The sequence below is a fragment of the Poecilia reticulata genome, linkage group LG8, assembly GCF_000633615.1.
Source record: "Poecilia reticulata strain Guanapo linkage group LG8, Guppy_female_1.0+MT, whole genome shotgun sequence".
Lineage (NCBI taxonomy): Eukaryota > Metazoa > Chordata > Actinopteri > Cyprinodontiformes > Poeciliidae > Poecilia > Poecilia reticulata.
In genome coordinates this window covers 12311213-12323379 of record NC_024338.1, presented here as the reverse complement: position 1 = coordinate 12323379, position 12167 = coordinate 12311213, and the positions used below count along the sequence as shown (strand labels likewise).

Here is a 12167-nt window from a genome sequence, read left to right as displayed (position 1 = left end):
TCCATCGCACCCTGGTCCACCCCCAGTCATCCTGAAAGCATACTGACACATTCCTGCACACATACGGGCAAACACGCAAAACATGCATGTAAACCCCGCCCTGACAGACACACGCATCCATCTCTCTCGGAGTAAACGATGTGACAAAAGTGTTAACAGGCAACAAGTGCTGCCTTTTCACTGCCAACAACAAACAGCTCCGCTGCAAAATCAGCGGTTTGATTGCCATTTAGTGTCAATGAGATCTCTAATGCTATCTTAAGAGTTTGTTTTTTATCAAAGAGGGCATCATCTGCAACCAATAGACGTTCTCCTCTTACGAAATGAGAGCCTGCTCGACAGATGTCTCATGCCTCTCTTACTCTGTCTTACTGCCCCCACCTCCCCCCATCCCCAGTTTACATGCACATCTTAGATGGCACCTCTTGACTTCAGTCAGGATCAAGGTTGTTTACTGATTCTCTGGGAAATATCAGGAACATGTGGTTAGGGCACATGAAAGGAGCTCCACTGTGCGTTAACACCCAAAAGCATCAGTACATGTTGTTGTTTGGGGTTTCAAACAAAGGTTCTAGCATTAAAATTAAGGGGGACCTCCTGCTTCCGTCGGGTTGCCTCAAGGTGACGCAGAACAGAAGCTGTGGTTAGAACGGCTTCCACAGAGACATTAGAACAGTGTATGTTTGTGAAGGAAACTCCACAGTGCCAGGAAATATAAAATCTGGTAAATGAAAAAAAATAAATAAAGAAGCATGAATAGTATATGAAATGGGGAAAAAAAGGTTTTAAGGAAAAATATTCCAAAGTAAATATGTTCCTAATGGGTTCATTGACATCACATTCATGCAAAATGTTAGTATAAGCCCAAGCAATCCATGTCTAAAAAGAAATAAACACAAATAAGCACATAAATAACTTGTGCTGAAATGTATTTAATACTTGGTAGAGACTTGCTTTGGCAAACAATGCTTCAGAATGTCTGCTGTAAGCTACATTGCTCAAGTGTGATTTTGATTCATTCTTCCTAGGAAATTGTCTTCAAACAAACAAACATTTCTTTCTGGCTTTCAAAAGATTTTTTTTAATTGGATCGTTGTTGAGCAGTTGACAGTTTCATTGTTGCTGCTTTAAAAATTAAATTTTTTCTTGGTTGTGTGGGATCATTGTCTTGCATCATGTTCCATTTTCATATTGTTAGCAAAATTGTCTCGACAGTGAGATATTCTCCCCTGTACACTGCACTATCCGTATGTCATTTCAGGGATAATGTGCAGCACCATTTCTCCTCTTACCATGGCGTGTGTACAATAAAATAAAAAAAGTTACGTTTTGAGCTCTCCTGACCTCAGTATATTCCCTATTTGGTTTGCTTGACAAGATTTTAAAATGAGCTTTCTTATTGTTTTTTACAGCAGAGACATTCTGTGCGGTGACTTAATACACACTTTTTTACGTAAAAAAGAAAATAATAATAAAAAAAAATGTTAAGCTCTCTTCAAGTGGTTTGTTTTCTTCCAAAATAAGACCCAGATAATGATTTCATGGTGACATTATGAGGTTTAGAAATACCTCTGTAGCCAATGCTATCAGTGTATACGTTGCAACAATGTTACAAATGTCTCCAGTGTTATTTTAGCATCAACTTTTACACATAGTTTAACTTGTTGGCTGATTTTTGCTTATTTATTACTTTGCACACCTGAGTTACTTGAATTGTTGCTGACATGTTGCATGATTTTCATGTCAACTGCTCTATTACAAATATATTTACCGAGAAAACTATTGATTTGTCTAATACTTATAATTTTCTCCTGTGTCCCAAAATATCTGTAAATTTTAAAATAATTCATCATATCTGAGCTGTATTCCAGATATTTCCAGATCCCTTTATGTTCTGAATCTGATCGGACTTCCAAGCTAAAACACTTTATGGTATTATACTGCTAAATCCTGGTCTTTGGTATTGTGACCTTTATGAGATTTACTTCAGGTTCACAGTCTTCAACTTACCACAATGCTTTAATATGTTTTACACTCCTACTTTTTGGCTTTTGCATAATGTGTGGGAAAATAAATGGTGATTTAAGGAAATTTAAAGAAACTCTTCAATGAATTATAAAAGTTTTATAGCTGGCGATCCCTCCTTTGTTCTTCCAATGAGGACCTCCACCTGTTTCTGATGATGTGAGCCAGAGCTTGTCCCTTTCAAGAGGCTGATCCCTCCTGATCTCTTTGATGTAACCTGACCTAACAGTTCCAACTAGCAGGATTTGACGATCACGGACAGACCCTCAGCAGCAAGCCTGCACAAATCAGAGCTAACAGCAATGGGGGCGATAGGAGATGGGGATGTGCACGCAGACCTGGTAGGGCACAAAGACAGAAAGGGGACTCAGAGCTATGAAGTGTCTGAACGCCAAACAGCTAGCAGTCACATGATCACTGCTGCCAGTTCAGACTTAAGCAGTAAAACCTGTGAATCTGTGAGGGCACATGCAACTGATCGGAGATGAAAGACAAGCTTTGACTTTCACAGGAGGCCTTGGGTTGGGGTGGGGGGCTATAGAGGGGCACTTCTGAAGGTCTGCCATCAGAACAGCTGGGTCATTTTCAGATGACCTAATTCTTGGATTAATCCAGTCAGGCTTGCATGGGTAAATTTGAGTGTATGCTACACAAAGAGGACAAAAAAGGACAGAAAGATAATTATTGGCAAAAGAAGGGCTTAGTGCTTCGATTTCAGCGAAGGCATGCAGCGAAACTCACCTTCCACACAATGGTGGGAAGTTGTAACCTATTTTGTTAATTTTTTAAGTCTGTTATCATGCCTAATACATATAACTTTAGATGCAATCATCTACAATTCACTCTTCTTCGGTCGGAGAACATTTCCTCGCCAGGGCACTGCGTGTGTCAGAGGCCAGAGTCCATCTGCGAGTGATTTAAGGGTTTCATTTTTGAAGATGATGCGTGATAAAACAGGGTCAAAGTGACTATACACTCCGTCTGTGACAGAACCTCTACTCTTGGACCTTAGCACATGTTTTAATCTGTCCAAGCATGTGTTTGAAGTTCGCATCGAGCACCATCAGATTCATTTTTCCTGGCTCACAGAAGCTTCACGTCATTTAGTCAAGTCTAAGTTAGGGTATTTTAAGCTGTTTGGTCATGTTGTCTTTTTGCATGGAATTTTGATAGATGATATATGAGGAATTTCAAACATTTTGATCAACTTTTTGTTTGTTCACAATGAAATCATACATTTTAACAGCAAACAGTGCAGCTGTTTATTTGAGGTAATCTAAAGCCAGGCAATTGCTCCAAAGAAACCCCTACAGTGTGGAAAATTCACACACTGCTGTGGAAATGTGCACAGTAATAGAACTCTGGATGATGAAAAATAGTCACTTGGAAAACTGCCTAAAACAAAACAGGAAGTTAGCCATTATCGTAAAAAAAAAAAAATGAACAAAAAAACGTGTCGCTTTAGAGAAGTTATATTTTAACAGGCCTCCTCTATGTATTTTAATATATCAGATGTATCAAACACAAATGTTTAATAAAAGTGGTATGATGTCAACAAGATGTGAGTGACATCAAAATTTCAATGTGGCATCACTCTTTAAAACAGGTGCGCAAGCTCCTCCTACTGAGAACAGGAAGTGACATGTTTTACTGGTGAAGGCATCCTAACTATAGCTATTGTTTATGTTGCTCAGGATTAAGAACTATGACTTTTCACTGGAGGGTGTGGCTACGTGTGTAGCCATGGCAGCATGGCAGATTTTGATTTATGCTGTGTTAAAATGTGGCTCCAAATCACACATAGAACATCCGAAGCATATTTAACTGAGCATGAATAAATGTCAAACTCCAGGCCAAATGGGTTGCAAAATAGATCCTCAGCATCCTTTAGAATGTCTTAGGTTGCTGTGTCTCCCACATACAAGATTTGAGCACCGCAAACGTTTCCGTTGCTAAACAAACGTACTCAACATCTGGGTCGTAATTTGCTAGCATGGTTTTCGTCCTGGCCACTGAGAAAGTGAAATGAAATGTCCAATTGAATGTTCCTCTTTAATTGGTAATCATATTAGAGTCACACTTTTTCTGATGACATTATAGTAAAAACCCTATTGGAAATAATCTGTTATTTTTGTTTGTCTATGCCAATCCTTCACCACCAATCAGGAAGTTGGGTTAAATGAATGACGCACCTAACTTTTTGCTCCTTCACATCAGACATTATTCGTGATTAAATCCATTTTTTTAAAGTCTTGCAAGGAACATAACTTACTGGCTAAGTGTGTCTATTGAGAGTCAGAGATTGATCTTACTGAAGAGTGGGGCGAAGCCCTGGAGTAGGCCACTGACCAACCTTGAGTGAACGCCGCTCAAGGTTGCTTGCAGCTTTTCATTCAGAATTTATGTTTTGTCATGGTCTTGTTTTGTGAAAGATCTCTAAACATAAGGAGAAAGTAATTTTATTATCAATAATTTCATCAAGAAGGAACTGAAAGTTTCTTTTTTCACCAAATCTGCTGATAGCTAATTTTAAAATGTACTTTTATTGAACAAAAAAAGCCTTTTGGGTCATCCCACTAAAATATGAAGGCACTACTCTATGTCAATAGCAGTGCAATTGAATTCCCATGGGTAATATACTGACTGACTAGGGACTGGCATCATCACTGTCCATCTCCATAGGTGACACAGTTGTTTGAAGAAACGGAAGTGTTGATGCTCACCCTTGTAGAGTTAATTGAACATAAAGAAAAATAAGTTCAACATCTAGCCGAATCTAGGTGCAAAAACTTTAGTTTTCAAATTGCCGGTTTGTTACAAGCAGCCAAGTGCTTTTAAATCTCTGGGTGCTGGTTTGTTAGGTCTCCAAGCAACTGTCCTCAGATGACACTTCTGATTTCCCCCTCCTCATTGGATAAATTGCTATATAAATCTTTACTTTTGCCTCTTTTTTTTTTTTTTTGCATTGATGCTAGAATTCAACATTTGCAACATAACCACATCACTCTCACAAAACTTTTATTCATATTTTTGGTTGCCGTGTGCCTGCCCTTTTTGGATGCTTTTTCATTTTGTAGAAAATGATTGTGTAAGTTAAGTTCTTTGACCCAAAGGCGTCATTGACAAGACGGAAGCTGTTCCCTGGAAGCTCACCTCAACCATAACTGGCATTCCTGTGTTAAAAAGCCAGCTTCCCATCAGGATGCTCTGCTCCACTTAAAATATACAGTACAGCAGGAAAGTTTGGGAAGGACTGAAGTGGGAGGAAAGACGCAAACAGGGGAAGAAAGAGTGATGGCTGCTTTGATCTTCAGAAGCCCAGTCTGGATGAAAAAAATAGAAGTGTCTTTTCCTTTAAGAAATGTGAGCAACTCAGAAATGGAATCAATACAATACAAACATAAACAAATAAAGTAGATAAATAGCAAGTGCAAATTCGATAATAATAATAATATAGTTTTTTTTTTTCTTAAATGATTTCTTTTTCCACAAAAAAAAAAAAAAAAGTTTTTTCTCAGTTGTTTTTCTTTGAGTGTTTTCTCACTTCATAAATTTGCGGTAGGATGGGAAATGGGCATTTCAAGGCCAGTAAAAGCTACCACATCAAATAAAACATTGTGGATCAAAAGAACCAACGCATCGACATTTTTTCCTGTTTAAATAAAAAAAAAAAAAAAAAAGTGGGGCTAGTCTGCCACGCTTGATCGTGCCCTAAGTCCTGCCCCCGCGGCAGCGATTGGCTGGGTGGACGCACATGGGGGGAAAGTTTGAATAAAATACAAGAGCATGGCACAAGTGTTGTTGTTCAAGCTTGTGCGCTTGATCCAGAAGCACTCCAGTCCGTCTTGTAAAGCAGAGGTTTGACTTCTGTCTGAGAGGGTTTGCATCAGGTTCAAAAAGTTTAGTGGATGACTTGTTGGTCTCTTACGACTTTTAGCTTTTAAGTTATTTTAAATTTGACAAGCTCCGCCGAATCCGTGCGTGATAGCCGTTGATTTACTCAGGAAAGTTGCGCGCATCGCTCCGTCCGTGTTGTGTCTGTTGAAACATCCTGAGATGAAAGCCGTCAGAATGGTCCCATCTCTGCTCCTGGTGCCGTTTCTGCTGGTGCTGATGCAGTCCGGTGCTCTGTGCGCGCGGAGGTTCCGGGGCGGCCGCAACTCACAGCCTCGCCGCTCGCCGCCTCCTCCCACGCACCGGGCGGACAGGGGCGATACCACGGAGAGCTTCCCTCTGGACTTCACCGCAGTGGAGGAGAACATGGATAACTTCATGACGCAGGTGAAGAACCTCGCGCAGTCCCTGTACCCGTGCTCGGCACAGAAGCTTGACCACGACATGAAGCTGAACTTTCTGGTGAACACGTCAGTCACCTGCAACGACGGGAGTCCCGCCGGGTACGTAGCAGTTCACATTAGAGCGCAGACACGTACGTGGTCAAATTTAGCTCCGGGGTCACCTGAGCTGCTGCTGGTCTGCCTCAAGCGGGGCTTTCTCTCTTCTCCTGGTCACCTGCAGTCAGTCGCATCTGACTTGAGAAAGAAAGTGCTTTTCCAAAAGTGAACTTTCGGGACTTGGTCAAGTTTGTTTCCCAAATTAAAATCTATAATTGGTTATTATTCTCACTATGTACATAGATACTTATAAATGTGAAGTTATTTATGAAAGTGAGCCGTAAAAAGCTTTCTGTTGAGATGTCTAAATGTGATTGGAGTGTTTAGGGTTTGTTTTTCGGCTAACCGACTCTGACTTTTGATGTCCTTCCTGGTTTACACTAAACGTATGGACTTAAAAAAAAAAAAAAGTTCCGTTTTGTCATTTCCCCCATCCCCCAAACGACGTCGCAGTGTTAGCAGCCTAGGTTGGAAAACACATGATTGGCAAACGTGTGTAAAGAGTGCAAAAGTATAAAAAGCGGAGGCTCAGTCAGGATAAGGTAGGATCTGGACAGCTGCTTTGCGTCAGCGGAGCGTGAAATTTGCGGGGAGCCACATGGTCCATGCTTCATTTCCTTTGCTTCAAATTAGAATGCAGGATTTGCTCTGCAGAAAGCTTCGGTGTAAGTTTGCAGACCCCTGCCTATTGCATGCACGTCACTTTCTGACAGAGAACGTTTGAGGACGGGACCCAAACAGTGGAGTTGGGACGTTTCAGAAGTGTTCTGCTTTATTCTGCTACTGACAGCTAAACCTATTATGTATTTGATTGGAGAAAGAGATGCAAGCTTTGAAAAATTGTAATATATCTAGATTCTTTAAAAAATATATGTTCATGAAAATGTATGTGCTTGTGCATCAATTTAATCACAAAAATAGCATATGTGTTTGTGGCTGTTTTGAGACTATCTGCACATAATGGAAATCTGAGATAAATTATACTGTAAACATATCATCTAGTTATTATTTGCAGTTTTCTTTGTTATATAAATCACTTTTAAGCGTGTCCTGTTCTGGCAACATAAAAAAAAAAAAAACATGGTGGGTCTGGCTGCCTCGTATTGTAGGTGAGATTTGCTTTTTAAAAAGGGGGTATTGAGATATTCATCCTGTAACTTAATCAGCTTTTTAAAAAATAATTTTATTTTATTTTTTTTTAATTAGACAGGTGATACAAGTGAGATTTCTTCCATTCAGCCTTTCCCCAATTTGTCCCTGTGGATTGACATTTTATCCTTCCTAACTTCCTGTTTTAATCAATATAAACTATGTTGTACTTAAGCTTTCATTTTAAGTTTTTAGGGAATTTGAAGTTGAATAATCACATAAATGCTCAAATCTAATGAATAATTCAATTTAGGTGAATTTCATTTTCCAAAAACCTGTTTTAGTTGTAATCTCTGCTTGCTCCAGTAACTATGATACATTTTGACCCCGAATCAAACCAAAATCTCCCTGGTGGGTATGAATTGAGGCATATGGCAGTAGGAAGCGTCCTGTGGTAAACGGCACGAATCAACCAAAAATATCAGCATCTGCAATAGCACCAAAGAGGGCATGAGAAGGATAATAAAAAATAAAAGTTAAAAAGGGAAATAAAAAAAATAGATACAATGAACTACATGTGTCTTCTGCTCCTGTAGGTATTCATTTCAGTTTGTCTTAGTTCATGAAAACCCATCCTCGAAGAGTTTAGACATGGATCACCTTGACTAAATTTCATGTACCTATGGATTTAGAATCCAGTCTGATCTCAAAGTGGCATGTGGTGAGAGCCCGGCTGCTTTCACTGTAAGATTCTGAGCGCTGTGGAGACCCAGCCTGGTACTGGCAGATGGCCTTTCATTCACATAAACGGCATTTTCCTGAGAGCTATTAATCACGGCTACACACATCCAAAGATTAGACGCTTAAAGTTAATGGTTCAGGAATGGTGTTGTAATTCACCTCCCAGAATCACTCTTGTTTAGCGTGAGTGGGTCAACGCGACACCTTCACAGCGAAGCTTGTTAAACTTCCCAAGAATGCTCCAATAAATTCTTTGTTGTTTGGAAACTGCATCGCCAACTCTAGCTGGTAATAGTTGCGTTAAGCATCATCCGAAGCCAAAACGTGTGATTCAGCGGTCTGAACAAGCAGCTGGAAGGTGCAAGCCAAGTCTGTCCTCTTTAAACTCATTGAAATGTCTTTTGGCAGTCTCTTGAGTTGAGTCATTGGTGAAGTTGAAAGAATAGGGGGAAAAAAATGAAATCCAGTTGAGAAGCTTCTTCTTCACATAGCAGGTTAGATCATTTTCAATAAAATATTGGTATGTCTTTTTTAACAAGTGCATCCAAAATCATAGCCATGCTCTGTCCTTGAATGTCCCACCATTAATTAAGTTGTTCTGTAGTTGCTGTTTGGAGAAAATACTACTTTCAATTCTTTTTTTTTTTCTGTGCCTCAAAGTGCACTTGAATCTTGACGATTCTTAATTTCTCTTAATTTTTTTTTTCTCGACTTATATCCACATTGTGGGAAAGACAGAAGAATGATGAGCTCCACGTTGAGAAATGATGGTGCAACCTGGGATAGGGGTTGGTGTGATGTTTATCTCCCATTCAAGCGTCGCATCAGAGCAGAAAACACACATAGGCTCATTGTTCTCCACTGTTGCTGTTTTCTGTCAGTTTTCACAGATAAAAATCAAATGAAGATAAAGGACTTTTTGTTTATTTTAAAGCAATGAAGTCATATTTGTTCTGTTTTTTTTTATGCTGGTGAAAGAGTAGTTAGAGGGTTACTTTGCAGGTTTCTATCTGTATCACATTTTTTTAGAGAAATGTTTATATAAAATAAAAAGTGAGTTGTTACATTGATTTATTTTTTTATTTTACGCAAACATGCAAGTCATACTGACTTTTTTTCCCCCCACAGGTACTACCTGAAAGAGTCTCGGGGCAGCAGACGCTGGTTGATATTCTTAGAAGGTGTGTATCTGACCAACTTCTCACTTCTAAATCCATCCCCAAAATCAAATTAGGAATTAGTTGATGGGAGAACTGATTTGTGACGCGTCCCTTTTCACGTGTTATTTTCCAGGCGGCTGGTACTGCTTTAACAAGGAGAACTGCGACAGCCGATACGAGACCATGAGGCGGTTTATGAGCTCTTCCAAGTGGCCCCAAACTAAAAGAGGTCAGTTTGTTTGCACCGCAGAGTGCAAAGTAGAAGCTGCCTTGACTTATTTGCAATAAAATGAGATCGGATGTGACGTGCTCCCATTTACAGTGTTATTAAGACCTTGCATCCAGTCATGAGATGCTTCAGAATAGTTACCTGGCGCCCACTGCTAAGAAAGCATAGATTCCTTTCTCTGTCATTGCAGTGTAATGACTATAATCCATTTGGTAATGATGATGAGTAAGAGGAGGATGTGTCTGGGGATTGGGGGGGAGCCAGGATGGCTAATGATACATTTGTCTCTGCAGGCACGGGGATCCTGTCTCCACTGCCCGAGGAAAACCCTCACTGGTGGAACGCAAACATGGTGTAAGTTGACTGCTGTTTCTGTGCTCAGTGACTGCGTCGCTGAATTCCAGTTTTAACTTTGCATCATTTGTGCAGGTTCATTCCCTACTGCTCCAGTGACGTGTGGAGTGGTGTTACGGCTAAGACAGAGCAGAGTAAGAAATTATGAAGTCCTCTCAGTCAGGACAGTGTGTTCATCGTTAAGGAATGGCTATTTTAAACCTCTTCTTACTTTTTTTGTTCAGATGGATATGCTTTCATGGGCTCCCTGATTATCCAGGAAGTTGTAAAAAATCTTCTGGGCAAAGGTCTAGACAATGCCAGGGTCCTTCTGTTAGCAGGAAGCAGGTATTTAATTTGAAATTCTTACATATCAGTGTAGCTTTGCTGTACGCTTGCTGATACAAATGTGACTTGCTGCTGTTCGCAGTGCTGGCGGCACGGGGGTTCTGCTGAATGTGGATCGCGTAGCCGAGCTCCTGGAGGGGATGGGCTACGCTGGGATACAGGTGCGAGGCCTGTCCGACTCGGGCTGGTTCCTGGACAACAAGCAGTACCACTGCACAGACTGTGTGGACACAATCGGTTGCACGCCCACAGAGACTATCAAGAGAGGAATCAAGTAGGGGATAAATATAAAATCAAAAATTCATCTCACATTTGATTGTTTTGCAACTGAGAGCATGTTTGCTCATGTTGTTTTGTTGAATTTCCTGTAAGGTACTGGGGAAGTGTGGTGCCTGATAGGTGCAGGCAAAGCCATGAAGGAGAGGAGTGGAATTGTTTCTTTGGATACAGAGTCTTCCCATCAATTAAAAGTGAGTTTATCATGTGGGGCCCCCTACTGGCCTGATTAGACCAATACAATGGGAAGAAGCAGAGGACATGCAGATAAATTCACAAATGTCACATACAAAATTTTCATCCCAGCATCAGTTCAGATTTCTTTTTTTTTTTTTTTACAGCAGAGTCATAATTCAAAGCTGTATTGATGATTGTATCTTGTATCTAAGCTAGCGGAACATTTCTGAGCATAAATGCATCAGTTAGTAGCATTTTTTAGCACTTTCAACAGTGTGTGTATGCTATGTAATTTTGTCCTTTTCTTCTATTGTGTAGCCATAAACATACTGCTTCCTACCTGTAAACTTAAAAAGAGTATCAGTTTATTCCTCTTTGTAATTAAGTTTTTATTATTATTATTATTATTATTATTATTATTATTATTATTATTATTATTATTATTATTATTATTAATTGTTCAGACAAATAACCATATAAATGCTAAAATCTCACATTTAATTGGGACAATGGCTTTTCCCACTTCACACTTCACTTATATGAAATATATCCAATGATGACCTCAGACCAAACCAAAGTAACTGACTAACTGCCGACTGGTATGTATTATTAATTGGAGCTACATTACTACAATATGCAGAATATGTGAAGTTACTTTAACTCCTCAGTTAAAAAGCAGCTATAAAGCATCTCTCTGGTGGGTATAAAATGATGCCTGATCAGTATAAACGTCTTGTGGTAGACAGTTCAATTTCTACCTACGCTGCAAAGGCACACATTTGCTAAGTGGCAAAATGATCAATTTTAGAAACTTTCTTCCATGCTTTCTGGTGAACATAGCAATAAACTTAGCTCTTCTTGCCTGAGTGCAGTGAGACTACATTGAATCCGATGCAAAGTACAAAGAATGCTAAATAAATTTAAAAGCAAAAAGGGGATTCATTAATAAGATTTTAAAAAATGAGGTCAGTGGCTTGTTGGATCTTCTGGATGCTAGTCCTAAAATGAAAACCTGTTCAAAACACAGGCTGGCTGTGTTTGGATTATTTTTATTATACTAAAATACCCGTATCCACATTTATTTTTAAGTTTTACAACATTTTAAATTAATTTGCCTTTTTCTCTTTTTTCTCTTTTTTTATCTCTGTGCAGGTCCCGTGTTTGTGGTYCAGTGGCTGTTTGATGAGGCTCAGTTGACAATGGACAACATCCAGCTAACAGGTCAACCTGTGCAGGAAGGCCAGTGGCGCTACATCCAGAATCTGGGCATTGAGCTGAGGAACACACTCAAAGATGTCCCGTAAGGCTGCATTCTTGCCATTTAGAAGGAAAATTTAATATAAGCCTTATATTAAAGGCTTATATTAAAGCCTTTAATATAAGGCTTTAATATAT

The 12167-nt window shown here is 39.6% G+C and overlaps 1 protein-coding gene across 1 annotated transcript in view; it reads left to right on the top strand.

Moving 5' to 3' along the window:
* Positions 1–5830: 5830 nt before the first annotated feature.
* The window catches only part of notum1a (notum, palmitoleoyl-protein carboxylesterase a), a 9079-nt gene continuing 2742 nt past the window's right edge, over positions 5831–12167 (top strand). The window contains exons 1-9 of the mRNA XM_008416220.2: positions 5831–6422; positions 9378–9430; positions 9543–9638; positions 9932–9992; positions 10068–10126; positions 10217–10319; positions 10402–10593; positions 10692–10789; positions 11925–12072. Of these exons, the coding sequence (XP_008414442.1) occupies positions 6082–6422; positions 9378–9430; positions 9543–9638; positions 9932–9992; positions 10068–10126; positions 10217–10319; positions 10402–10593; positions 10692–10789; positions 11925–12072 (1151 nt within the window). The 5' untranslated portion in view covers positions 5831–6081. The remainder of the gene's footprint in view (positions 6423–9377; positions 9431–9542; positions 9639–9931; positions 9993–10067; positions 10127–10216; positions 10320–10401; positions 10594–10691; positions 10790–11924; positions 12073–12167) is intronic.